The following is a 26,371-nucleotide window of genomic DNA, read 5'->3' as shown; positions in this document are numbered from 1 at the left end:
TGGTTGTTTTTGTAGTTCTTCTCCATTCCTATTTTCTCTTGCTCTCTTCTCTCATGACTTGCTGGCTTTCTTTAATAGTATACCTGGGTTCCTTTCTCATAATTTTTTGCATATTTATTACTGTTTTTTTTATTTGTATTTACCATTAAGTTTATATATTAACATCTTAGACTTATAGCAGTCTATATTAAGGTGATGGCCATTTAAGTTTGAATACTTCTTAAAGTACTAAATTTTTACTCATACCCCTCACCGACTATGTTTTAGGTATATGGTGTCTTACACGCTTTTATTTTGTGAATCCCTTGACTGGTTTGTACAGATATAGTTAATTTTATTCCTTTTGTGCTTTCCACTTTTCTAACTCCTTCTTACGGTCTTTTGGTCTTTCATTTCCACTCACAGAGTCCCCTCTAACATTTCTTCTAAGGTTGTCTTAATGGTGATGAATTCCTTTACTTTTGTTTGGGAAACTCCTTATCTCTTTTATTCTGAATAATAGCCTTGCGGAATAGGGTATTCTTGGTTGCAGAGTTTTGTTTTGTTTTGTTTTCCTCTTTCAGCACTTTGACAATATCATGTCACTCTCTTCTGGCTACCAAAGTTTCTGCTGAAAATCAGCTGATAGCCTTACAGCATCCCTTTTATGTAACCGTCTCCTTTTCTCTTGTTGCTTTTAAATTGCTCTTTATCAGTACTTTTTGCCATTTTAATTACTATTTTTCTTGGTGTGGACCTCCTTGGGTTGATTTTTTTGGAGGCTCTCTGTGCCTCCTGAATCTAAATTTCTGTTTCCTTCCCCAGATTTGGAGAGATTTCAGCTATTATTTTTTCAAATAAATTTTATGCCCCCTTTTCTCTCTCTTCTTCTGGAATCCCTATAATGGAAATGTTATTATGCTTGATGGTGTCACTCAGTTCCCTAAGTTTATTTTCAGATTTTATTTCTTTCTGTTCGGCTTGATCACTTTCTATTACTTGGTCCTGCAAGTCACTGATCCATTTTTCTGCTTCTTCTAGCATACCTAGTTTCCCTCCAGTGTATTTTTCATATCAATCATTGAGTTCTTCATCTCTGACTTTTTTTTAATGTTTTCTATATCTTTGTTGATTGTCTCACTGAGATCCTTCATTCTTCTCAAGTCCAGTGAATATTTTCATGGCCATTACTTTAAATTCTCTATTTAAATTCTCTACTCTACTTTACTCTACTTTAAATTTACTCTACTTTAAATTCTCTATTTAGCATTAGCATTAGCTTTAACATCTCTATATTAGCATTAGATAAGCATATTACTTATCTCTGTTTTGTTTAGAACTTTTGTTGTGATTTTGTCCTGTTCTTTCATTTGGGACATAGTCCTCTGTCTCCTCATATTGTCTAAATCTCTGTGTCTGTTTCTATATGTTAGTAATGTCAGCTCCCTGGCCTGCTCTTGAAAGTAGTGGCCTTATGAAGAAGAGATCCTGTGGTGCCCTGCAGAGCAATGTTCCTTGTTCACCAGAACCTGGCACTTCAAGGGTATCGCCTAAGTGGGTTGCATATTCCCTATTATTGTGGCTGAGCCACATTTGCCTTCAGTCCAGCTGTCTGCAGTGGCTCTCTTTGCCTGTTTGTGGGCATGGTTTGGGCCCGGTGTTCTTAGCGGGCCAGTCCACAGCCACCTAGGGCTTGAGCTGAGTTAGGCCAGGCTTTTGCCAGAGCTGCAGTCCCATCAAACTGCAGGGTGCTCTCCCTGTTCTGTCTCTCAAGTTTCCCCTGAGAAACTTTCACTGGTGAGTGGGGCCTTCATTCAGACTCAAGGCCTGCCCCCAGCCCACTGCTGGGGCCTACAGTCAGAACAGTCAGACCTGTGTGTGTGTGGTTATCTTCCCTTATCCCAGGGCCAGGAGTCACTTTGGAGTGCTACTGACCCCTGCTGGGGCTGTTTGCACACTCCTAGACTGTGGCACCACTTAGGATGGGTTCTAGTCAAGAGCATATTGGAGGGGGCAAGTCCAGAGGAGAGCACAGTGCCAGCAAGGTCTGTGCTGGTCCACTGCAGAGAGGGAGCTACAGCCATCCAGGAAATCTCCTGCTGAGTCTGGCCAGGTTGGATGGGGCAGATCCACAGAAGCATGCAGGGGCAGGGTGCACTGTTAGCAAGGTAAGTGAAGTGTGTTGGTGCCGAGCTGATTCCTGCACATGTTTATGTATCTAGGATGGGAGGCAGGGGAAGGAAATGGCACCCGCTGGCTCTTTCATTCTTGAAGAAGTCTCCCAAAGTTCCCTGAGCCTCCAGCACATACTCTGGTATTACTAAATAAATCTCCTTCCTGTGCACCCTAAACATTTTCAAACTGCTGCTTCTAAGCTCTATCTCAGTGGGGCTTTAAGGGCAAGGACTCTGTTTCTTTTCACCCTCCTAGCCCATTGATTTTTTGAGTTCCAGGTGTTAAGCCCCACTGATTGTCAAAAACTCACAAAGCCAGGCCCTTCTGGCCTTCAAAGCCCAATTTTATGAGGATTCATCTTCTCAGTGCTTACTGTGCCTAGGGTGTCTGGTGCAGGTTTTCTCCTCTCCTCTCACCACACCTGCTGTGCCCCTCCCTCCTGTGGACTCTCCCATAGGTCAGTTTGACTCCCAACCATGTCTCTGCCCATCCTACCCTCTACATTTATATGTGGAGGGTCTGTTCCATCAGTCTTTGGGTCATTTTCTGGGTTATTTACACTGATGTGGGTGTTATCTAGGAATATCAGTAGGATAAGATGAGCCCAGGATCTTCCTACTCTGCCATCTTCCCCAGAAGTCCCAGATCCACTTGTTTTTAAAGAAATGAGGGGATTGGGGCTCAGGTTCTACCCTCTCAGAGAAGGCAATAAACTGTACATATCATGCCATCTCTGCCAATTCCCACAAGTCAAATATTTAGGCAATAAAACACCATGAGAATGTTAAAAAGTTATTATTGAAGAAAATCTCAAAGACATACAAAAGTAGGGAGAGTAGGGTGCCTGGGTGGCTCAGCGGGTTAAAGCCTCTCCCACGGCTCAGGTCATGATCCCAGGGTCCTGGGATCGAGCCCCACATTGGGCTCTCTGTTTACCGGGGAGCCTGCTCCCTCCTCTCTCTCTGCCTGCCTCTCTGCCCACTTGTGATCTCTGTCTGTCAACTAAATAAATAAAATCTTTAAAAGAAAAAAAGTAGGGAGAGTAGTAGAATGAAAACCATGTATTCATCACCCAGTTTCAACTATTACTAACTCCTGGCCAACTTTATCTATACTACCTTGTATTTGTTTTCTACTGTTGCATAGCAAATTATCAATATCCTTAAAGACTCCAAGCAACATTCATTTATTATCTCACAGAAAGTCAGAAGTCTAGGAATAGTGTAACTGATTTCTCTACTGGTGGTCTTACCAAGCTGCAAAGTATTGCCTGGAGTTACAGTCTTATGTGGGGCTGGGGACCCTCTGCCAAGCTTATGTGATTGCTGGCACATTTCAATTCCTTGTGGTTATAGGACTGAAGTCCCTGTTTTCTTGCTGGCTGTCAGCCAGCAGCTTTTTTCATCTCCTAGAGAGCACTCTCAAATCTGTAACATGTGGCCCTCTGCATAAGCAGTATACAACATTGTTGTTTGCTTCTTCAAGGACAGCAGAAAAGCATTTACTGCTGCTTCTTATCTCCTTTTCATGACTATTCTCTTTAGGTCAGGACCAACTAGGAAAACCTTCCATTTTGTTAATTCAAAGTCAGCCCATTAAGTATCTTAATTAAATCTGGAAAAGGTCTTATGCCATATAGAATAACATAATCATGGGAGCAATATCTTATCCTATTCACAGTCTCACCCATATTCAAGGGGAAGAGTTTACAGAGTGCATGTCATCAGGGGTGGGATTCATGGGGGCCATCTGAGAATTAAGTCTACCTTAATCACCTAAATTATTTTGAAGCAAACACCTGAAAGAATATCAATTAATATTTGTGTGTATCTCTAAAATATAAAGACTGATTCTTAAACATGACCACTATGCTGTTATCATATTAAAATAAAAATAATTCATTAATATCACCTGATATACAGTAAACATTCAAATTTTTCCTACTTTTATTATTTTTAAAGTTTGTTTGCTCATACCAGGATCTTTTTTTTTTTAATTTATTTATTTGACAGAGATCACAAGTAGGCAGAGAGGCAGGCAGAGAGAGAGGAGGGAGCAGGCTCCCTGCTGAGCAGAGAGCCTGATGTGGGGCCCGATCCCAGGACCCTGAGATCATGACCTGAGCTGAAGGCAGAGGCTTTAACCCACGGAGCCACCCAGGTGCCCCTGCTCATACCAGGATCTTAATGAGCTTCAACTATTTAAGTGGGGTTATATGTCTCTTAAATCTCTTTAAATATATAGTTTCCTTCTCCATCTTTTTTTCCCCTTTGTAATTTATTTGAAGAAACAGGACCATTTTTCACATAAATTCTTAGAATGGATTTTTGTTTTTGCTATTAAACATTTTATTTTGAGATAACTATAGATTCACATGAAATTATAAGAAATAATGCAGAGATATCACATTTACATTTACCCAGTTTCTCCAAGAATATCAACTTGCAAAACTTTATTACAATATAGAGTGAAAATACAGAATATTTCCATCATCACAAGAATTCTTCATGTGCCTTTTAAAAGCTACATCAACTTCCCTCCTGCCCCAACCCTCCTTAATCACTATCAACCAATAATCTGATCTCCATTTCTATACATTTGCCATTTGAAGAATGGTATATACATGGAATCATACAGTATGTAACCATTTAAAATGGGCTGTTTGACTCAGCAAAATTCTCTAAAGACCCATTCAAGTTGTGTTTATCAGTAGTTCATTCCTTGTTATTGCTGAGTACTGTCTCATGGTATGTATATACCACAGTTTGTTTAGCCAATCTGGGACATTAGATTGTTTCCTGTTTGGGGCTTTTATTAATAAAGCTACTATAAATTTTCATGTACAGTTTTCCATGAACATCCTTTTTCATTTCTCTGGGATAAATGCCCAGAAGTGTAATTTCTGGATCATGTGGTAAGAGTATGTTTGGGATTTTTTTAATTTAAGAAACTGTCAACTGTTTTCTAGACTAGCTGTATCATTTTACATTCCCATCAATAATTTATACATGAGTGATAGGCTTTAAACTGAATTTCCCTAATAGCTAGCACATCTTTTCAGGTGCTTTTTGGCCATCTGTATATACATGATAAAATGTTTTTCATGTTTTCTGCCCACTTTCTACCAGATGTTTGTTTTATGCTCTTAAATTTTGAATTATTTATTTATTCTAGATATGAGTTCCTTATCAGATGTGTGGTTTACAAATATTTTCTCCCAGTCTGTAGCTTATGTAGCTTATGTTTTCATCTTCTCAACAGGGCCATTCACAGAGCAAAAGTTTTAAATTTGAGATCTAATTTATGAATTCCTTTTATGCATCGTGCTTTTGGTGTCAAGGCTAAGAACTCTTTGCCAAGCCCTAGATCCCAAAGATTTTCTATTTCTTTCCTATTAGTTTTATAGTTTTTCATCTTACATTTGTCTTTGTGACCTGTTTTAAGTTGATTTTTGTATAAGTTGTGATGTTTAGGTCAATGTTCACTTTTTTTGCCTATGGATTTCAGTACCATTTGTTGAAAAGTCTCCTCATTCTGCATTAAATTGCTTTTGCAACTTTGTCAAAAATCACCTTGGCATACTTAAATGGGTCTATTTTTAAATCTTTTTTTTTTAAATTTATTTGACAGGCAGAGATCACAAGTAGGCCGAGAGGCAGGCAGAGAGAGAGGAAGGGAAGCAGGCTCCCCGCTGAGCAGAGAGCCTGATGTGGGGCTCGACCCCAGGACCCCGGGATCATGACCTGAGCCGAAGGCAGAGGCTTTAACCCACTGAGCCACCCAGGTGCCCCGTAAATGGGTCTATTTTTGAGTAGCATATTCTATTCCATTGATTTATAACATAGATCAAATGTCTATCCCTCCAACAATATCTATTCCTCCAACAATGTCTATCCCTCCAACAGTATCATGCAATGTTTACTACTGTAGCTACAAAATTCTTTTATTATTACTAATATTGCTATTATTATTGTTCAGTTCACCAACAAAATAATTCTTGAAAATGGAGTTGACTGATTGCTACCAGTTTATTCTTTTCTGAAGTTGTTTTAGTTATTCTACTTCCTTTGGCCTTCCATATAAATTTTACAATACTCTTGTCTATATCTATAAAAAAAAAAAAACCTTGCTGAGATTTTTATGGTAATTATATTAAACATGTACATCAGTTTGGTGGAAAACTGGCATCTTGACTATGTTGAGTCTTTTGATCAAAAGTATGGTATGTCTCTATTTATTTAGATCTTTGGGATTAACTCAGCTTTTTAAGTCTGTGGGATTAGGTTTTTTACCAAATTTGGAAAGTTTTTAGTCATTATTCCTAAGGGTATTTTTTCAACCCTTCTTTCTCCTCTTATTCTGAGACTCCAGTGACATAGATTTATATTATATTTTCACAAGTCATTTAGTCTTTCTTTTTTAGTCTATTTTTCCTTTGTGTTCAGATTGGATAATTTCTACTGCTCTTTTTTTTTTCAAGTTTGTTCTTTTTGTTCATTGATTGTTTCCTCTGTCTCTTCCATTTTGCTGTTATCCCAGTCACTCGATTTTTATTTTAGTTATTGCATTTTTTTCAGTTATAAAATTTCTGCTTTTTTTACATCATTTATTTCTTTGCTGAAACTATGTTTCTTTTCTGAGGCTATCTTTAATTTGTTTTAATCATGCTCATAATTTTTCATTGAAATATTATTATGATGGCTGCTTTAAATTCTTTGTCATTTAATTCTAATATTTTTATCCTCTTATCGTTAGCCTCCATTCATTGCCTTTCTCATTCAGTTTGAGATCTTCACAGTTTTTGGTATGATGATTTTCGGTGGAAATCTGGATATATTGTATATTATATTATGAGACTCTGAATCTTGTTTAAACTTTGTTTTAGCTGGCTTTCTCTAACACTAATCTGGCAGGGTAAAAGGGAGTGTTGCCACCTTGTTACTGATAGGTGGGGGTAGAAGTCTAGGTTCCTAATTTGGCTTCTATTCATATCCAATGGTTGAAGGATACCTCAGATCCTTTCCAGTGGAAGGGGTAAAATTCCAGGCCCCCAAGTGGTCTCCACTGTCACCACTGACACTCGATGCTGATGACAGTCCCCAGTCTCCATCTGGCCTTCTCTGACACCACTCTGGCAAGGGGCTTGGAATGCCATATTATAGCCTGGTAAAGGTGGAAGTCTGTGTTCCTCAGCCTTGACTGGTGTGTGTGGGGATGGGGTTGTAAATATTTCTGTGGTATTAGACTGGAGTAGAGCAGTTTTTGTCTAAAAGCTTTCTATCTTGCTAGGCTGCCCCTCTCCTGGTCCTCTGGCTAGAGGGAACAGGCTTTTGCTGGGACTTCTTTTGTCTGCGTCCATTGTCATTTCCTGATTGCTGGCTTCTTCGGATCCAAGTCTGGGATATAGGATGCAAGACAAAGAAACGCAGGGAACTCACCACTTTGCCATTCCTCACATCCTTAGGCCCCTAGACAATCTGGCTTCTTCTTTCCAATTTTCAGTGTCTTTTTATGTTTGTTTTAAATATAGTATCTAGGATTTTTAGTTGTTCTTAATAAGAATATCAGGTAAAATATATTTACTCCATGTTTTCAAAAGCAGAAGTCTCCTGGCTGGATTTTGATGATTTTATCTGTAAGGTCAGTCTATTTTCCCTGTTTTTCAGATCAGTAAATTCTATTGATCTCTTCAAGTTCACTGATTCTATCCTCTGTCATCTGCACTCTACTACTAAGCCCACACAGCGAGATTTTTATATCAGCTGTTTTATATTTTCTATCTGCTACTTTTTTCATATTTCTATTCCTTCCCTGAAATCTTCTATTTTTATATTGTTTACAGAGAATTTGTAGTTGCCTGTTGAACCAGTTTTATGAAGTCTTTAAAATCCTTGTCAGGTATTCCAGCATTTTTTTTTTTTTACCTAAGTGTTGGCACATTGTGGACCTTATATTATGAACTCTAGATCCTATTACTTTTTCTTTTGAGCAACCACTTCCCCTGTTGAGATGTACAGCAAGGGCTTGTGGGTGTCCATGTTCAGCTTCCTTCTGGTCCCTACCAATATCTCCCCAGCAAAAGTAGGGTGCTGACTACACAGCCTGATTGCAGACAGATAGAGTAGAAGTTCAGCTCCCTCTTTCACTGAGCTGACACCTTCCTGGCAAATGTGGAAAAAGTAACTAACACTTCACACTGGTTTAGTTGATTTTTTTTCCAAAATTGTTTTAGGTATTTTATTTCCTGTTTTATTACTGTGGGGTAGGGTAAGTTCTCAGCTCACCACTGGCCCCAATGATACAAGGAAAGTGGAAAGGGGAGGGGAAGTAGAGCACCAAATAGCCCTGCTTCAGACTGCTTAGTTCAACATCATTCAGGAGAGAAGAGGTTCAGTAGCCCCTGCATCCTGTTCATGGTACCTTTGAAGGGAAATCAGAGCACGTCCTACCCGGCCAGGTGAGAGATGGAAAATCAGCTCTCTACTCTATCTACACCACCTTGTAGGAGAATTAGAATATTGCCTGCCAAAGGTAATGTGAAGGCTAACTCCCTGCTAATACCTGCCAACACTATCCTGGCAGGAGAGTCCTAGCACTACCAGTTTCAACCTGGTTGGAAATGGAAGATCAGTTCCCAGCTCCAGAGAAAGTCTTCGTGACCCAAAATTAGGGAAAGAAGTCTTCAACATGACATCAAAAGCATGACTTATAAAAGAAAAAAAAATGATAAATTGGCATCTTCAAAATTAAAATTTTTGCTCTGAGAAACTCACCTGTTAGGAGAATAAAAAGCAAGCTACAGTCTGGAAGAAAATATTTCAAATTAATATCTAAGAAAGGACTTGTATCAAGAATATATAGAGGTCTCAAAACTCAAAAATTTGAGAGAAACCCAATTTTAAAAATGAGCAAAAAGCATCAATTGACACATCATTAAACTAGGCATATGGATGGCAAATGAATAAATGAAAACTTGATATACATAGTTAGGCATTAGAGAAATGGAAATTAAAACCACAATTTTATATCATGATATAACTAAAATTTTGAAATATAACTAAATATTTGGAATAAAGAAATAACTTGAAAATAACTAAAATTTTTTATATATATATATATGTACATTACTAAGTGCTACAGTGCAATCAGGTATGAAGAATAACTTAAACTCTCATATTATTTGTTTTTTTTTTAAAGATTTTATTTATTTATTTGACACAGAGAGAGAGATCACAAGTAGGCAGAGAGGCAGGCAGAGAGAGTGAGAGAGGGAAGCAGGCTCCCTGCCGAGCAGAGAGCCCGATGTGGGACTCGATCCCAGGACCCTGAGATCATGACTCGAGCCGAAGGCAACGGCTTAAACCACTGAGCCACCCAGGCGCCCCAAACTCTCATATTATTTGTTATTGGTGAGAATGTAGAATGGTACAGCCATTGTGGAAAATGATTTTATAAATTTCTTATAAATTCACATTTACCATATGATTCAGAAATCCTATTCTTGGGAGAAATAAAAACTTATGCTCAAACAAAACCTACACATGAATGTTTATAACAACTCTATTCATGTTTTTCCAAAGCCTGAAAACAACCCAAATATATATACTTCTACAGGTGAATGGATGACCAAACGATGGTGCATCCACACAAAGGAATACTCCTCAGCAATAAGAAGGAATGAACCAATGGAATGATTCTCAAAAGCATTTTACTGGGTGGGAAAAGCCAGCCTCAACAAGTTACATACTTTATTACTCCATTGTTTTTAGAAAATATGGATCCATATTTTAAAAATAGAAATATTAAATGTTTATTCTAGTGAAAAAATAATGTGCATGTACTTTACAACTAAATATCTACAGAAACACCTTTATATCAAAATCATTTGGTAGAACTCAGGGATTGATGAGCTTTAGAAAAAGGGCCATGGGCCGAAATATAAAGAAAGAAAAATGTTCACAGGAGGAAAGAGGATGTGTGGTTCATCTAAAATAGAAAAGAAAAGAATCAAGAACAAATAATATATGTGAAACCTGGAGTTCTGTGGGTAGGTGTCAGGGCCACGCTTCCTGGGGAAGAAGGAAGGGTGCTGAGTAGGCCAGACTCTGGGATTATAGTCCTCCCTTGGGTCGGACTGCTCTGCCTTCCTCATGGTAGTGTTTCGTTTTGTTTCCTTTTTAAGATTTTATTTACTTATTTGAGAGAGAGGGAGCACACGCGCATGCGCAGAGAGAGGGACGGGGGAGAGGGAACTGAGCGGGGAGCCGGACCCTGAGATCATGACCTGAGTCAAAGGCAGACGCTTTAGGGACTGAGCCACTCAGGCACCTGGTCATTGCAGTGTTAAGGACTAAAATTAAGGCTCAATACTCTGTGCTGCCTTGACAGCTGAGAAACTGGGAGGGACTTGAATAATCTAACTTGTGGTTCCACTCTGCTTTTGAAGATAAGGTCTCCTAACTGAGTAATCCTCCTTACAAAGAGAACTGGCCTCAGTTCTTACTTATTCTTGAGTAGGTTTCAGTTCCTGCCAGCCTGCAAAACTGTTTAAGCAAGCCAGTTACATCCTGCTGTGGGAAGCAGGGGCCATCCCGTAGTCTTGACTCTTCGAAGTTCATATACCTCCCACAGTCTGGGTTGTTTGCTGCTCCCAAGTGCAACCCCTGTGTGGCCCTGAGTGGCGGTGCCGTGTCCTCCTCTGCTGGGCTCTAAGTACATGTAATTAATAAACTGTCAATCTCATCTGTCAGATGTCGTATGCTCTACCTTCCTCATAGCCCTAAGGCAGGAGTCCCTCACTCACCAACGGGGAAAATAGATGTTTCAAACACTTGTATTCGTGGATTGGACTTCTATAGACGGCTTCAGTCGGAATGAGAATTCTCATGTCTAAAATTTTGACGACCACTGTCCACCAGTTATAGGATGGCTCATGGAGAAATGGCCTCCAGGGCCCCTGACCCAAGATTAACTTCCAGTCCCTTGCTCTGTATGCCATGAAATACTTTAGTTACCGCAGAGCTGACAGACACACTTGATTAGAGGGATGTCTGGGTATTGGTGTGTGTAAGCTTAAACTTGCTCCAACAATGCCAAGAGCAGAGCCTTAAAAGAGACCTGAAATAGCAGATATGTGACTGCAAACCCACATCACTGCACATATAATATTAACCACAAATACACAGGCATATATATATGCATACATATCTGTATATATTATATAAATATGTGTGTATGTATATGTCATATACAAAAGTATATATGTAATTATATAGAGTTACACATAAAAGTATATATATGTATATATATGAGTATATATAGCCATGCATATTTTTAAACGTAGTCACCCAGAAATCCACCAGAAAATGTTTTCCTGTTTCCTTAAACTGAGTGAGTACATTTTCCCTTTCAAGTCTTCCCTGGATTTATTAAACTTTGATTTTAGTTGCTAACTATGTGACCCCATTGATGTGGCCTAGTCTAGTCTCCAACCCAAATGCCTCTTCTGATAGTTCAACCCATGTTTCCTATGACCCACTGGGAAACTTCACCTGGACAGCCCTCTCAACGACACCATGGACATGACCCACACTTACCAGATCTGCCACACCCTTCCTCATTTCTACCCCTAACTGCAGTCACCACAGACTTTCCTCTGTCCTCAATCTCAGGTAGAAGAACAGCTTCTATCTAGTCAACAACCTTCAGAACTCAGAATCATTATACAGTCTCCACCACCCTTTCACAGGATTACCCTAAAATCTGTCTCCTCACCTTCTCCCACCCACAGCCTGAATTAAGTGCCTTGTCATTTTTGTTTGCTCTGCTTACTTGGTGTTTTTAATTTGTTATGTTTTCAATAAATATTTGTTGAATCAGTGGATGAAACAATGAATGAATCAATCAAAATGCAAGAGGGTCACATTCGATGATTCGGAATGTGGAGCTTGTCCCCTGCCTGGGCACTCTGACTGCATGGAAGGAGCCCAAAATGCCACAGCTGCTCACATAACTTTTGAATTCCCATGGGAAACTTTCACTGAGAGTGCCATTTGGGACATCTCCTCCCTACATACAAACATCATCTCAAAGGTGGAGATACTCTCAATAGGTAGTACACTATGCTTCCTCCATTGGACCCCACAAATCCTCTCACCCCCAACCAGTTTAACAAGGAAGAGTGGCATTTCCATGGGTTACCATCCACCCTGCAAATGTCAGCATCTTGGGTCAATCCTCTGTCTGGTGGCAACGTAGACCAACAGTCATAACCATAAGACATCTGCCCTCTAGTGTGTCAACAGTTCAGAATCTGGGGGAGGCAGCCTGAGCCAGGGACAATACCCAGACCTATTTCAAGGCATGTCCACACAGCCCTTTACCTGCGGAGTCAACAAGGTGATTAGTCCCAGGGCATTACCCCTCCAACCACCCCTGTCCTTGCAGGTGTGCACTTCCTTCCCCTGCTCACTAGTGTTTCTGGTCTGTCCCCACTCTTAGACATCAGTCATCACCTCCACTCACTCACGTAGCCCCAGCCTCTTTAGAGGGGTCCACTGTGCACAGAGGAGACACACCCCAGCCTCCAGCAGGCACCAGGACAGCTCTCAGTGCTGGGACACAGGCAAGGGTGCACTGGACCCTTGTACTCAAGAGTACTCAATAGTGTTGCTCAGCCAGATCATGCAGGGAGCAGCTGTGCTCTTTCTGACAGAACTTAGGGTGGCCCTAAGGTAGGGGCTGGTGTCTGGCATGCTGCAGGGCCATTCTTCCATTGACCTCTTTACTCAGACCACACTGAGACTTCTAGCCCGTAATGATGATTCCGAGGTTTCCCAAACTTATTCATGTAAGTTGTCTAATACCACTCACCCAGATTCCCCATCATCTTTCCTTCTGGACTCTTCCTACACGGTACTCTGCACTCAGAGCCCTGACTGCCAGCTTGCCAGGGGCTCTCTGAACTTGGTTTTGCATGTGGTCTCTCTTGTGGACTCTGGAAATTGCTCTGCCCGGGATGCTTTTAATGTCCCTCACTGACTAAGGGTGTCTTGTCTGGTCCCCTTCCCTGGCTCCTGGTCATTCTGGCTGAATCCTTGCTTCTCAAATAAAGGAAGAATGTCCTGATGACATTTCAGGGTTCATCTCCTTACTCAGGACATCACTGCATAAATCCACCTTCATATGGGTGAGAGATTAATTTTCTGCTTAACTGAATGAGAAAATGAGAGACACAAATTAAAATAACATTGACTCAATATTTTTTGCTCATAATTTTGACCAAAATTTAAAAGATTGGCAAAATGTTTGTGAGAGTATACAATACTCACATACAGCAATTTGTGAAAGAACATTGGAACACAATTTTGGTAATATTAAAAATTTTAAATATTACTATCCTTTGCATGTTACCAAGTATATTACCAAGTATATTAAAAGGAAAGGAAACTGGAAGATAAATATATACATCATTAATAAGTATGTTAAAAGGAAATATATGGATATATAGATATATGTAGAGAGAGAGAGAGAGAGTAAGCTTTAAAATAATACACACCAAATTGTTCATTGTGGTTAACTCTGAGAAGAGGGCTGAATTTTGGAGGAACTTTGTAAAAGGGGGAATTGTGATTGGTTTGTATTTTTAGACTTTTTTTTAAAAGACTGTACGAACTTTTGTAAATAAAATATTTTTAAAAGCCTAAAACCAGAAATAGGAGGTGTGTGTTAATCAGTTAAAATAACTGCTAGCTGATACAATAGACAAAACCTGAAATATGAGTGGCTTAACATGACAAAATTTTTGTTGTTTTCATTCACATAAATTCCTACATGAGTTGGCAGGGACTTTCTGCTCTCAGGTAACTCAGGGATCCAATCTTGTAGTTCTACATCTCGGCACTGGGTCCCCATGTTTGCTGCTGATGAACGAAAGAAGCATGGAAATGACATACTGGCTCCTACCTACAAGTGGGCCACCCAGGAAGGAGAGAGAGAGAGACAAGGTGTGGATGAGCACTTGTAGTCTCTCCCAGAAGCTGTCATCCAGTAGGTGCTTAAGAAAAAGGAATTATAATGTGTGATGACAGCAGCCCTCTTCATTCTTGGAGGAGTTTCTGAAAAAAAAACAAATCTGCCTTGAAATTCATCAACTTTTTCAAGAGCCTACTATACAACAGGTGCTCTCAAATACAGGATCACATCTAGTTGTCAAGACATGCTCTGAATCTTAGCAGGCAGAACTCACCCTTCTTCACTCAATAGCACTTTTCCGCACTGCCTTTTGCAATAACCTCTATAATTTCAGCAGACAGAATTTTCTCCTCCTTTGTGATGCATGGTCAAAGTCTTCATTTATGAGCCTCTGCTACCTTCCACATAACTTTACATTCATGAACACCTTTTGGCACACTGCAAACCAGAATTTTCCTGTGGGGCAGGTACATAAGGGCAGTGGGAGGATGGTTGTTTTAATTAGCCTGGGCTGCTATAAGATGGTTTAAACAACAGAAATTTCTTATCATTCTAGGGTCTACAAAGTCCAAGATCAAGATGTTGGCAGATTCTATGTCTGGCAAGGACCTTCTTCCTGGTTTGCAGCCAGCCAGCCATTTTCTCCTTTTATCATCACATGGCCAAGAGGTCTCAGGTCTCTCTTCTTATAAGGACACTAATCTCATCATGGAGGCTCCACTCTCATGGCTTCTTCAAAACCTAATTACTTCCCTAAGGCCTCCTAATACTACCCCCTTGAGGGTTAGGGTTTCACTAGGTGAATTTGGGATGAACACAAACATGTACTCCATAACAATGAGTATTTTTTTTTCTTTTTTAATCAAGCTAGCATGTCTGCTGAGGAACCATTCTTCATCCCCTAGAAGGACTCCAAAGATTTTAAGAACTCAGCCTCTGTAGATGTTTGCTTACACAGAGCTTTTTATGGACTTTTCTCATCTACCATTTATAAGGAAGCCTTTGGGCTTTTTGGTTTGTTTTTGTTTTGTTTCATTTTGTTTATTTTATTTAAATTCAAGTTAGTTAACATAATGTATTAGTAGTTTCAGGGGGAGAATTTAGTGACTCATCAGTTGGGTATAACACCGAGTGCTCATTACATCAAGTGCCTCCCTTAATGCCCATCATCCAGTTATCCCATCCACCCACCCACCTCCCCTTTCAGCAAATCTCAATTTGTTCCCTATAGTTAAGAGTCTCTTATGGTTTGCCTCTCTATTTTCATCTTATTTTATTTTTCCTCTTTAATGTTAACAATTTGAGACTTTTGTGTCCTTTGAATAAATATTTAGTAGTGCAACTGCTGGGTAATAGGGTAGTTCTATCTTTAACTTTTTGAGGAACCTCTATACTGTTTTCCAGAATGACTGCACCAGTTTGCATTCCCACTAACAGTGTAAGAATGTTCCCCTTTCTCCACATCCTCGCCAACATCTGTTTTCTCTTGAGTTGTTAATTTTAGCCATTCTGACTGGTGTAAGGTGGTAACTCATTGTGGTTTTGATTTGTATTCCCTGATAGTGTGTAATGTTGAACATTTTTTTGTATGTCTGTTAGCCATTTGTATGTCTTCTTTGCCAAAATGTCTATTCATGTCTTCTGCCCATTTGTTGACTGGATTTTTGGGGGGAGGTGTTGAGTTTGTTAAGTTCTTTATAGATCTTGGATACTAGCCCTTTATTTGATATGTCTTTTGCAGATATCTTCTCCCATTCCATAGGTTGCCTTTTAGTTTTATTGATTGTTTCCTTTGCTGTGCAAAAGATTTTTATCCTGATGAAGTCCCAATAGTTCATTTTTGCTTTTGTTTCCCTTGACTCTGGGGCCATGTCTAGCAAGAAGTTGCTGAGGCTGAGGCTGAAGAAGTTGCTGCCTGTATTCTCCTCTAGGATTTTGATGGATTTCTGTCTCACATTTAAGTCTTTCATTTATTTTGAATTTATTTTTGTGTATGGTGTAAGAAAGTGGTCCTGTTTCATTCTTCTGCGTGTGGCTGTCCAATTTTCCCAACACCATATGTTGAAGAGACTTTTTTCCATAGGATATTCTTTCCTGCTTTGTTGAAGATTAGTTGACCATAGAGTTGAGAGTCCATTTCTGGGTTCTCTCTTCTGTTCCATGGATCTATGTGTCTGTTTTTGTGCCAGAACCATACTGTCTTGAGGAGTACAGCTTTGTAATACAGCTTGAAGTCTGGAATTGTGATGCCTCCAGTTTTGGTTTTCTTTTTCAACATTACTTTGGCTATTCAGGTTTTTTTCTGGTCCAATACAAATTTTAGAACTCTTTGTTCCAGCTTGTGAGAAATGCTAATGGTCTTTTGACTGGGATTGCATTGAATGTGTAGACTGATTTGGGTAGCATAGACATTTTAACAATATTTGTTTTTCCAATCCATGAGCATGGAATGTTTTTCTATTTCTTTGTGTCTTCCTCAATTTCTTTCATAAGTGTTCTATAGTTTTCAGAGAACAGATCTTTTACCTCTTTGGTTAGGTTAACTCCTAGGTATCTTACAGTTTTTGGTGCCATTGTAAATGGGATCAATTCCTTAATTTCTCTTTCTGCTGCTTCATTATTGGTGTATAGAAATGAAACAGACTTCTGTGCATTTTATATCCTCTGACTTTGCTGAATTCAGATATCACTTCTAGCAATTTTTTGGTGGAGTCTTTTGGGTTTTCTACATGCCATATCATATCTTTTGTAAAGAAAGAAAGTTTGACTTCTTTGCCAATTTGGATGCCTTTTATTTCTTTTTATTTCCTGACTGCTTAGGTTGGGAATTCCAGTATTATGTTGAAGAACAGTGGTGAGAGTGGTCATCCCTATCGTTTTCCTGATCTTAAGGGAAAAGCTCTCAGTTTTTCCCCATTGAGGACAATCTTAGCTGTGGGTCTTCCATATATGGCTTTTTTGCTATTGAGGTGTGTTCCTTGCATCCCTACTTTGTTGAGGGTTTTTATTAAGAAAAATGCTGTATTTTGTCAAATGTATTTTTTCTGTATCTATTGAGAAGATCGCATGGTTCTTATCCTTTCTTTTGTTAATGTGGTGTACCACAATTAATTTGTAGATGTTGAACCAATCCTGCAGCCCAGAAATAAATCTCACTTGGTCATAGTGAATAATCCTTTTAATATACTGTTGGATCCAATTAACTAGTATTTTAGTGAGAATTTTTACATGCATGTTCATCAGAGATATTGGTCTGTAATTCTCCTTTTTGGTGGGGTGTTTTTCTGATTTTGAGATCAAGGTAAAATCCTGGCTTCATAGAATGAGTTTGGAAGTTTCCCTTCCATCTCTATTTTTTTTTAATCTTTGAGAATAATAGGTATTAGCTCTACTTTAATGTTTGGTAGAATTCCCCTGGGAGGTCATCCAACCATGGAATCTTGTTTGTTGGGAGATTTTTGACCACTAATTCAATTTCTTTGCTGTTTATGGGTCTGTTCAGATTTTCTATTTCTTCCTATTTTAGTTTTTTTTTTCTTTTTTTAAAGATTTTATTTACTTATTTGACACAGAGAGAAAGCACAAGCAGTGGGAGTGACAGGCAGAGGAAGAGGAAGAGGAAGAGGAAGAAGCAGGCTCCCTACTGAGCAGGGAGTCCAATGTGGGGTTCAATCCTGGGACCCCAGGATCGTGACCTGAGCCAAAGGCAGATGCTTAGCTGACTGAACCACCCAGGCATCCCAGCCTGTTTCAGGATTGATAGATTATGTGTTTCTAGGAATTTATCCATTTCTTCCAGTTTGACTAATTTGTTGGCATTGAATTGTTCATAATATTCTCCTATAATGGTTTGTATTTTGTGGTATTTGGTTATGATCTCTCCTTTTTCATTCATGATTTTATTTGTGTCTTTTTTCTTTTTGGTAAGCCTGGCTAGGGGGTTTGTCAATCTTGTTAATTCTTTCAACGAACCAGGTTCTGGCTTCACCGATGTGTTCTACCTTTTTTTTTTAATTTCTATATCATTGATTTCTGCTCTAATATTTATTATTTCTCTCCTCCTGCTAGATTTAGGCTTTATTCGCTGTTCTTTTTCCAGCTCCTTTAGGTGTAAGGTTAAGGTGTGTATTTGAGACTTTTCTTGTTTCTTGAGAAAGGCCTATATTGCTATACACTTCCCTCTTAGGATTGCCTTTGCTGCATCACAAAGGTTTTGGACTGTCTTTTTCTCATTTTCATTTGTTTCCATATTTTTTTTTAATTTCTTCTCTAATTTTCCGGTTGACCATTCATTCTTTAGTAGGGTATTCGTTAGCCTCCATATACTTGTGGTCCTTCCAAATTTTTTCTTGTGGTTGACTTCAAGTTTTGTAGCACTGTGGTCTGAAAATACGCATGGTATGATCTCAATTTTTTTGTATTGGTTGAGTCCTGATTTGTGACCCCCATATATGATCTATTCTGGAGAAAGTTCCATGTGCACTTGAAAAAAAAAAATGTGTATTCTGCTGCTTTAGGACGAAATGCTCTGAATATATCTGTTAAGTCCTTCTGGTCCAGTGTGTCCTCCAATGCCCTTGTTTCCTAGTTGATCTGCTTAGAAGTGATCTGTCCATTGCTGTGAGTAGGTTGTTAAAGTCCCCTACTATCACTGTATTATTATCAATGAGTTTCTTAAGTTTGTTATTAATAGACTTATATATTTGGCTGCTCCCAAGTTAGGGGCATAAATATTTACAATTTTTAGATCTTCTTGTTGGATGGACCCCTTTATTATGATATAGTGTCTTTCTTCATCTCTTGTTACAGTCTTTGTTTTAAAATCTAGTAATAAAATTTTAAAAAGAATAAGAATATAAGTAAAAAATAATAATAAAATAAAGAATAAAAATGCAAAGGAGGCTAGATACTGTTTGCCCCTAGAGCTGAAGCTTTGCATCACTGTATGATCAGTAAACTTGGTGGGAACTAGTTATTTGTGCTGGTCTTCCAGGGGATGAGTCTGCTGCTCTGATTCTCAGGTGGACTGGTACTATTGGGAAATGTGCCTCCAGGGCACAGGGAGGCAGGGTTTGGTATAAGCAGCTCTGAAATCCACTAGGTTATGCTGTTTTGCTCCCTCGTTTGCAGTGCTGATGGGCCAGACGAATATGACAGCTCTCTACCCCCGGAGCTGAAAATTCACACCCCCCAACTCTTCAGTGAACCCTCACAGAAGAGCAATCAATCACTCTTATTTTCCCGGTTTCCATCAGGACCCTGTGTTCACCCTGCCTGGGTGAACCTTTTATCTCAGGCACACAACTGAGTTTCAAAACTCCAAATTTTAGGGATTCTTGCAGTTCAGACCTGCCTTGGTCCTCCCAAGGAGGGTCTCACCATGCTTCTGCCTTTTGCTGACCAGTCCCAGGAGAGTGGTCATACAACCATGCAGTGGTTCAGTTTATGGCAATACAGCACAGAAAGCCAACACCTAGACTCCCTGTTCTCAGCCAGCTACCACACTCCTATGTTTGGGAATAGTGTAGCACTTAAGCACCACCTGTTCTTTTTGCGACCCAGGGATTCCATCCCACTTTGCCATCTGAGCACCTTTAAGCTGGGCATGTCCCCCACTGTAACAGACTTCTAAAAGTTCCAATTTTGTGCTCCACTGCTTATAATACTTTCCAGTAGCCTCCTTAAGCAGATTCCCTCCCCACCACCATATCCAGAGCAATATCACACCAGATTCAAGTCTCCTCACCTCCTACCTTCCAAAAGGTGGTCGTTTTTCTACTTGTAGACTTCCAGTGTTTGTTCTCCCAGACCTCTGATTGATTTCTTGGGTGTTCAGAATGATCTGATAACTAGCTGTAATGAGGGACCAAACTTAGGGTCCCCCTACTCCTCCACCATCTCAGTTCCTCCTGTTTTGTTTTGTTTTGTTGTTGTTGTTTTGTTTTGTTTTGTTTTGAGGCTTTGGGTTTTAACCACGTGGTAAACTCATTCATCTGGGTATGTGTTCGGTGGACAATTTTTAAAAATGCATCCCATTGAAATCCTACTGCAAATATCAGGGTGGTTTCAAAAATAATCTGACCTCGGAATTATATCCGAATAACCACTAGATGACATGTCGCCTCAGACCCTACTCACAAGCCTGTTTGGAAAACACTGAGAGGTTTTTTAAATACACCCATGGGAGATGACCATATATTAGCTTTCTAGGGCTGCCCTAACAAATTACCACCAATTGACTTGGTTAGAACAATAGAAATTTATTCTTTCATAGTTCTGGAGGCCAACAGTCCAAAATGAAGGTGCCAGCAAGTTGGTTCCTTCTGCAGAGTTTGAAGAACTCTATCTCCTGGCTCTCTCCTAGCCTCTGGCAATTGCCATCAATCCTTAACATTCCTTCCCTTTCAGGTGCATCACTCCAATCTCTGATTCCATTCTTCACATCCCCTTTTCTGTGTTTCTGTGTGTTTAAATCTCCCTCTCTTTTTTCTTATTATGCCATTCATTGTTTTTAGGGCCCACCCTAAATCCAAGATAATCACAACTCTAGATTCCTAAAGTAATTACATTTGCAAAAACTCTACTTCCTAATAAGGCCACACACACACATACAGGTATGCCCCATTTTTAGAAAGTTCGCATTTTGCCACTTCATTTTTATGAAAGATCTATGTTGATACCTGTTTTCACTAACTGAAAGAAATTCCAAGAGGATTTTTGCTTTTAAAAAATAAAGGTGAAAACTAAAAATAGAGAGTTCAGCATTTGTTTTGCAGTGAGTCCTATAAAAAGGCAGCACACACCCCAAGCAGAGAAGATGGCACCACCAAGCTCTTTCCCCCGAGAACTACACTCGGCATCTCAGCATCAAGCCGCCATACCTTTGAAGTTATCTTTGAGCATCTGTACTTTATCTTGATTTATTTTTTACATCTGTTACCAAGATGTGTCCTAAGGTATCAGAAAAGCCTGGGAGAGGTTATTTTTGGTGTCTGAGAATGCTAAAAACATTTTCCTTATAAATTAATGGTAATTGCTTCTCCCTGTTATGCAATTTAGGCTTATAGCATTTTTCATAGGAATGCTCTACTTTCAGATAGAGAAGGAAATCTATACTGGAAATTAGGCTTTGGACATATCTTTTGAAGGGTCACCATTCAACTTACTACAGATCAATCTAAACAACACTTGTCCAAATCAAACTTTTAAGCTCAAGGGACTGTTGCTATCAGGACTCCAGAGTGATATTTGGGAGAGGCAGGGGAATTTTGCTGGAGTAGGAATATTCAATGTTAGGGGGACGGCAAGTGATTCTGGGTTGTCCACTGGGAGCAAAGCACAGCCTTCAGAGGAGAAGACAGTGAAGAGCTGGTCAGTAGGCCAGGTTCCAGAATTGGACAGGAGGGTACACTGGGGAAGATAAGGGGGAAGGTGCTGTAATTTAAGAAATTGCTAGAACTGGACCCAAATTCCAGCAGCTGGGCAGAATCAGCTATTAAGTTATCATAGGGTTCAGAGCAGGAGGACCCTAGATAAATAAAGTGTAGTCAATTCCCAAATTATGTTTTATTCTCATTTCTTCTTCTTTCTTTAGGGGCCAGCTTTTAGTACCTTGTCACATGGTCCTTCTTTTTGCTGCCTGAGAGACATTATGGAGCACTGAGAATTGGCTAAGAGATAGAAGACCTGCCTCAGGCTATGAGTAGAACCAACATGGGCCCTAGATAAATTCAGAACAGGGTTCTAGTCCCAGCCCCATCACTTACTAGCAGTATAATCTTGGGGAAATTACCCGTTGCCATGAACCTTAGATTCATCATCTGTATATGTGCTGCCAAAGCAAGCACAGATTCATCATCTGTAAAATGCGTTTGATGAGCCCTGTCTTTTAAGACCGCTGGAATGTATGTAAAGTATCTTGTACAGTGCCTGGCATTTATCAGATCTTTAGTGAATAGCAGTTATTTCTAATATTATTTTGTCCCCAGGCCCTACTGCCCTCTTCTCTGGGATTTTGTGTCCATCCAGGACATCTCAGATAGTATGTAGCTCACTAGGAGTCAGAATGTCAAATTAGGCAAAAATGTTGCTTCACCAAATAAAATTCATTAAATTTTCCCTCTTAGAGGATATATAATTTGGCTATGAGTTAGTCTTTCTTAGCTGATATAACTCAAAGGGTTATAAAATTTGAGTCAAAGACCAACTCCTTCCTCCCCTCCTAGCTATTCATCCATCCAAAACACTATTTTCACTCATTTGTCTCCCACCAAAACCTAGTTATGCTTAGATTTAGCCAAATTACACTCAAGATAACCTACCTTTAATGTTCTTTTAGTGGAGTGGGCTCTGGCTCTCTCTGGCTAGGGAAGAGGGCTAACTTAGTGGCTTCTGGATACCACCTCAAGGGAATATACCCCTATTCTCAAGAAATCATTGCAGATGATGTATATAAAACACCTACTTCAGTGCACTGTGTTAACTGCACTGAGACAAGAGTTCAGGATATTTTCGAAACTTGTTCCAGGTGAAGATTTCTCTAACTTATCCATGATACAAAAGGAACTACTAAGCAATTTTCTATTCCAGACTTTTCTGTCACTTCTAGAACACATCACCTGACAGTCCAGCCCCTGCTACCACCCACGGCAGGAACTGCAGTTTCCCAAAGCCCTAAATTGCCTCAGCTTTGGGGCATTTCTACTTGACTGCCCACATCTGGGTAGACACTTCATCACCCCTTGTTTTTACTTGTTCTTTAGGTATTAGAAGACATCTCACCATTTTCCTGATGATTGCTGCTCCTAGCATTTACCATTTTATGATTAAGGTTGTCTTGTTTATCCTAGTATTTCCACTATTAACACAGTGCTTTCCAAGGAGAAAATATCTAATTAATCTTGGGCGAATAAAAGAGTCAGTAAGCAGGGTTTTTTACAATAAGATTTATTAAGATTATGCCTACTTTCTCCAGTAAGCCAAGCAAATCCAGGTAGGTTTCTTTTAATTTTACAGAACAATAAATTGAAGTGGTTAAGGGAATGCAAAAATTAACCACCTTTTACATTTTTTTCCTCCATTTTTTCATATTTCAAAGGAAATTCCTATTCCAGTATCATGTTATCTTGTTCCAGATCATAAAATAAGAGGGAAGGTCCCCCAGTTTGTTTTATAAAATATCAAAATTCATATTCTTAAATCTGATAAACAACAATAGATGTGTGACAAATTCATTTATATACTTCAATTCTAAAGCTAATATACCTTATATTCAAAAAACAGCATTTGAAGAATATCAAGAGGGGAAAAAAAATAAACCTCCAGATCATCCATATAGAACAGGAACACAAAGTTCTATACTGTGTTCTCCCTAGCTTGACCCTAACCCTCCTCCACTCAGAGCCAAGACTTCCCTCTTCAAATACAGAGTGAGTATTTGGGCTCACTCTTCAGTTGGGGCAGAAGAAGCTGCTGGGCAGTGCTGTGCAATGAACATGGTAGCAGTATTATCTACAGAATCAGTTCTGGCCTGGGCCCTCCCTCCCTCATCTCTTAAAGCCTCCTCATACCAGCATGAGAAGGAAATGGGGTCAGTCCCTTTGATCTTAGCCAAAAACTCCAGAACTTTCATCTTACTGGTTTCAGCATGAGCCCTGGGACCCCACAGGAATTCATAACGTGGAGGATCACTGTTAAGCACCTGCCGGTACTCCAGGTAATTCTCCTGCACCCAATCTATGGTGATGAGCTTCCTGGGTTCCCCATAAATGAAATGCTCCCTCCCAGCATACACTCCCATCATATTCAGGAAATCCCAGATGTCTTCCTCACGGGCACAATTGCCCTCTATGAAGATCACACCCAGGATGATTATCAGGAGACCATTTTTAGGCATGCTCTGGTTGTCGCTAAGCACCTTATCGTAGGTGAGGTCAAGTGAGTTGACAAGGACATAGGAGTGGGTGGTGGGGTCCACTTCCTTCACATCAATGCCAGAGATCACCTCCAAACACTTAGAAGCTTTCTTGAAGATCACAAGGAATTGTTTCTTGTATCTTTTGATGACAACCTTCAGCATTTCTGCCTTTGTGATGGGCTCCTTCAATCGATACTTGAGGATCATGAAATGCACCAAATCAGCCACCTTCTCATCTAGTGGGTCTTTGGGCAAAGATTCATTGTCTTCTGAGGTCTTTGGGGAACCTGTACCCTCTTCTTCTTGGCTGTTGGAGACTTCCTCTGATGTGTTCCATGAGGCAGAGGAGGAGCAGAAGGAGCTCTGAGGACTCTGGGGAGGACTCAGTGTTGCAGCAGGCTCCTCTTCCTCCTCCTTCTCTGGGGAGAGTGGAATCACAGGAGAGGAAGGCAGGGAGGAGGAAGTGGAGGGGTAGGAGAATTTGAAAGAGCAAGAGGAAACAGAGGAAGTCTCCTCCTTGTCCTCAGCTATGAGAATATCTGCCACTTCTAGGCCTTGTATATCACTTTGGGTTTGAAAGTCTGGCTCAAATGCGAGGCATAGACGCTTTGGAGAGGGAGGCATGATGACTCCTGTTGGTAGTAGCAAGAAGTATGAGCCAGACAGTGGGAGATGGGGTACCACAGCCCTATGGGAGGGAGGAAAAAGGTCAGCGGTCTCAGCAGAGAAACACACCCTGGGCAGCTCTGACAAAGGCCAACTTACAGGCTCTTTGCTGGGGGGGGGGGTGTGTTCTAGGGCCTCAGAGAGCTTCTGTCTTCCTGGAGGGTTTGTTTCCTAGAAACCTATAGGAGGATATGAGAAAGCTCTTCAGGGTGCAGCCAGCCAGCTCAGCTCAAGGCTTCCTCCCTCTGCTTTCCTGGGTCTGGCCCCTTCAGAACAAGCCTTCACCTCCCTGAGACCACCAAGATGGGACTGGCGGTATACCATATCTGTTCACTATGCCCCAGGGCCTCCCAGAGCTGACAGCAGGGGCAGGGTAGGGCTGGGTATGCCTTCAGTCCTCACTCAGCATCCCTAGCTTAAACTCTGGCAGAGAATGGGACTCCTCCCTCTGCTGACCTGATGTGTCTCCTCCTCAGAGCAAGACCCTCACCTTCCTGAGAACCCCTGCACAAAAATGAGGAAGCACCATATCTTGCCACCTTTGCTAGATTCTTCCAGTGCCACAAGCAAGGGGAGGGCCCCACCTGTTCTGTGGTGGGGTTCTCCTCAATTCTGCCTTCATGGCACTCATCTTTACTCCTGGAACAGCCCAGGCTACTCCCTGCTGACTGACTATCACCCCTCAGGCCATGACTTCACCTCTCTGGGACACTTCCCTTACCTTGGGAAAGTGAGGACATACTATATCGAGGCAACACTGCTTGGTTGTCCCAGGGCTGAGAAAAGAAGTGAGCCAGTCTTTATGGGGTCTCTTCTTTCTGACATGGGAAGCACCTTTGTTCTTCACCAAAGGTCCTTACCTTGACTCCTGGTAGAGCTTGGGACTTCTCCCTCTTCTGACCTGGTGTGGCTTCTTCAACTGACCTGTCTTCACACTCAAACTATGGACCTCCTCTCCAAGTCCCTCAAGACAAAAGTGAAGAGACATCACAGCCAGCCACCACTTCCCAGGGTCTCCCAAGGGCTGACAGCAAGGGCTAGGTCCCATCTGTCTCAGATTGGGGGGGGGGGTGTCCCTTTGTCTTCCCTCAAGGTATTCTTTACTCATGACAGGGCCTGGGCCCACTCCATCTGGTGACCTGAAATCAACCTCTCAGACCAAGGTCTCACTTCTCAGAGACACCTCCATCTACCCCATGCAGGAAGTGATGTAGCACATCTGGACATTCCTAGCCAGATCCTCCCAGGGTGGACAGTGAGGACAGGGTAAAGTTTCTATGAGGCTCCTTCTGTCTGGGTTGGGGGTACCCTCAGTCTTCCTTCAAGGTCCTTACCTTACCTTGACTTGTCACAGATCCTGGGACTCTCCTTCTGAAGTCACCAGCTCAGACCAAGCCCTTCACCTCCCTGGAATACTCCAAACAAAAGTAAAAAGACACCAAACCCAGCCACTCCTACCTGGGGTCCATTCCAGCATGGAAAATACACCCAATCCTCCCTTAGGATATTTGTCTGTACTTCTGGCAAGGCCTGTCCCACCCTCTGCTGACTTGAAGTCTCCCCCTTCAAACAGGACCTCACCTTTATGAGCCACTCTATCCCCTTGATTCCTGGTAGAGTCTGTAGCAGAAGTGAGAGTTCCTCCCACCTAGCCACCCTGCT

General features: G+C 40.7%; 1 protein-coding gene and 1 long non-coding RNA gene across 2 annotated transcripts in view; one reads left to right on the top strand and one right to left on the bottom strand.

The window, feature by feature from the left end:
* LOC308337199 overlaps positions 1 to 26,371 on the top strand; it is a 359,267-nt gene that overhangs the window by 325,618 nt on the left and 7,278 nt on the right. The window lies entirely within an intron of this gene.
* Positions 23,570 to 24,667, bottom strand: LOC308336987 (melanoma-associated antigen 10-like; the record flags this gene model as incomplete). Its single annotated transcript, XM_080794904.1, has 1 exon — positions 23,570 to 24,667. The coding sequence occupies one exon, from the start codon at positions 24,665 to 24,667 to the stop codon at positions 23,570 to 23,572; it is 1,098 nt and encodes a 365-aa protein (XP_080651030.1).

The sequence above is a fragment of the Martes martes genome (assembly GCF_963455335.1).
Source record: "Martes martes genome assembly, chromosome: X".
Taxonomy (NCBI): Eukaryota; Metazoa; Chordata; class Mammalia; order Carnivora; family Mustelidae; genus Martes; species Martes martes.
The sequence above is the reverse complement of the archived record's forward strand: the minus strand, read 5'-3'. Positions and strand labels throughout refer to the sequence as shown.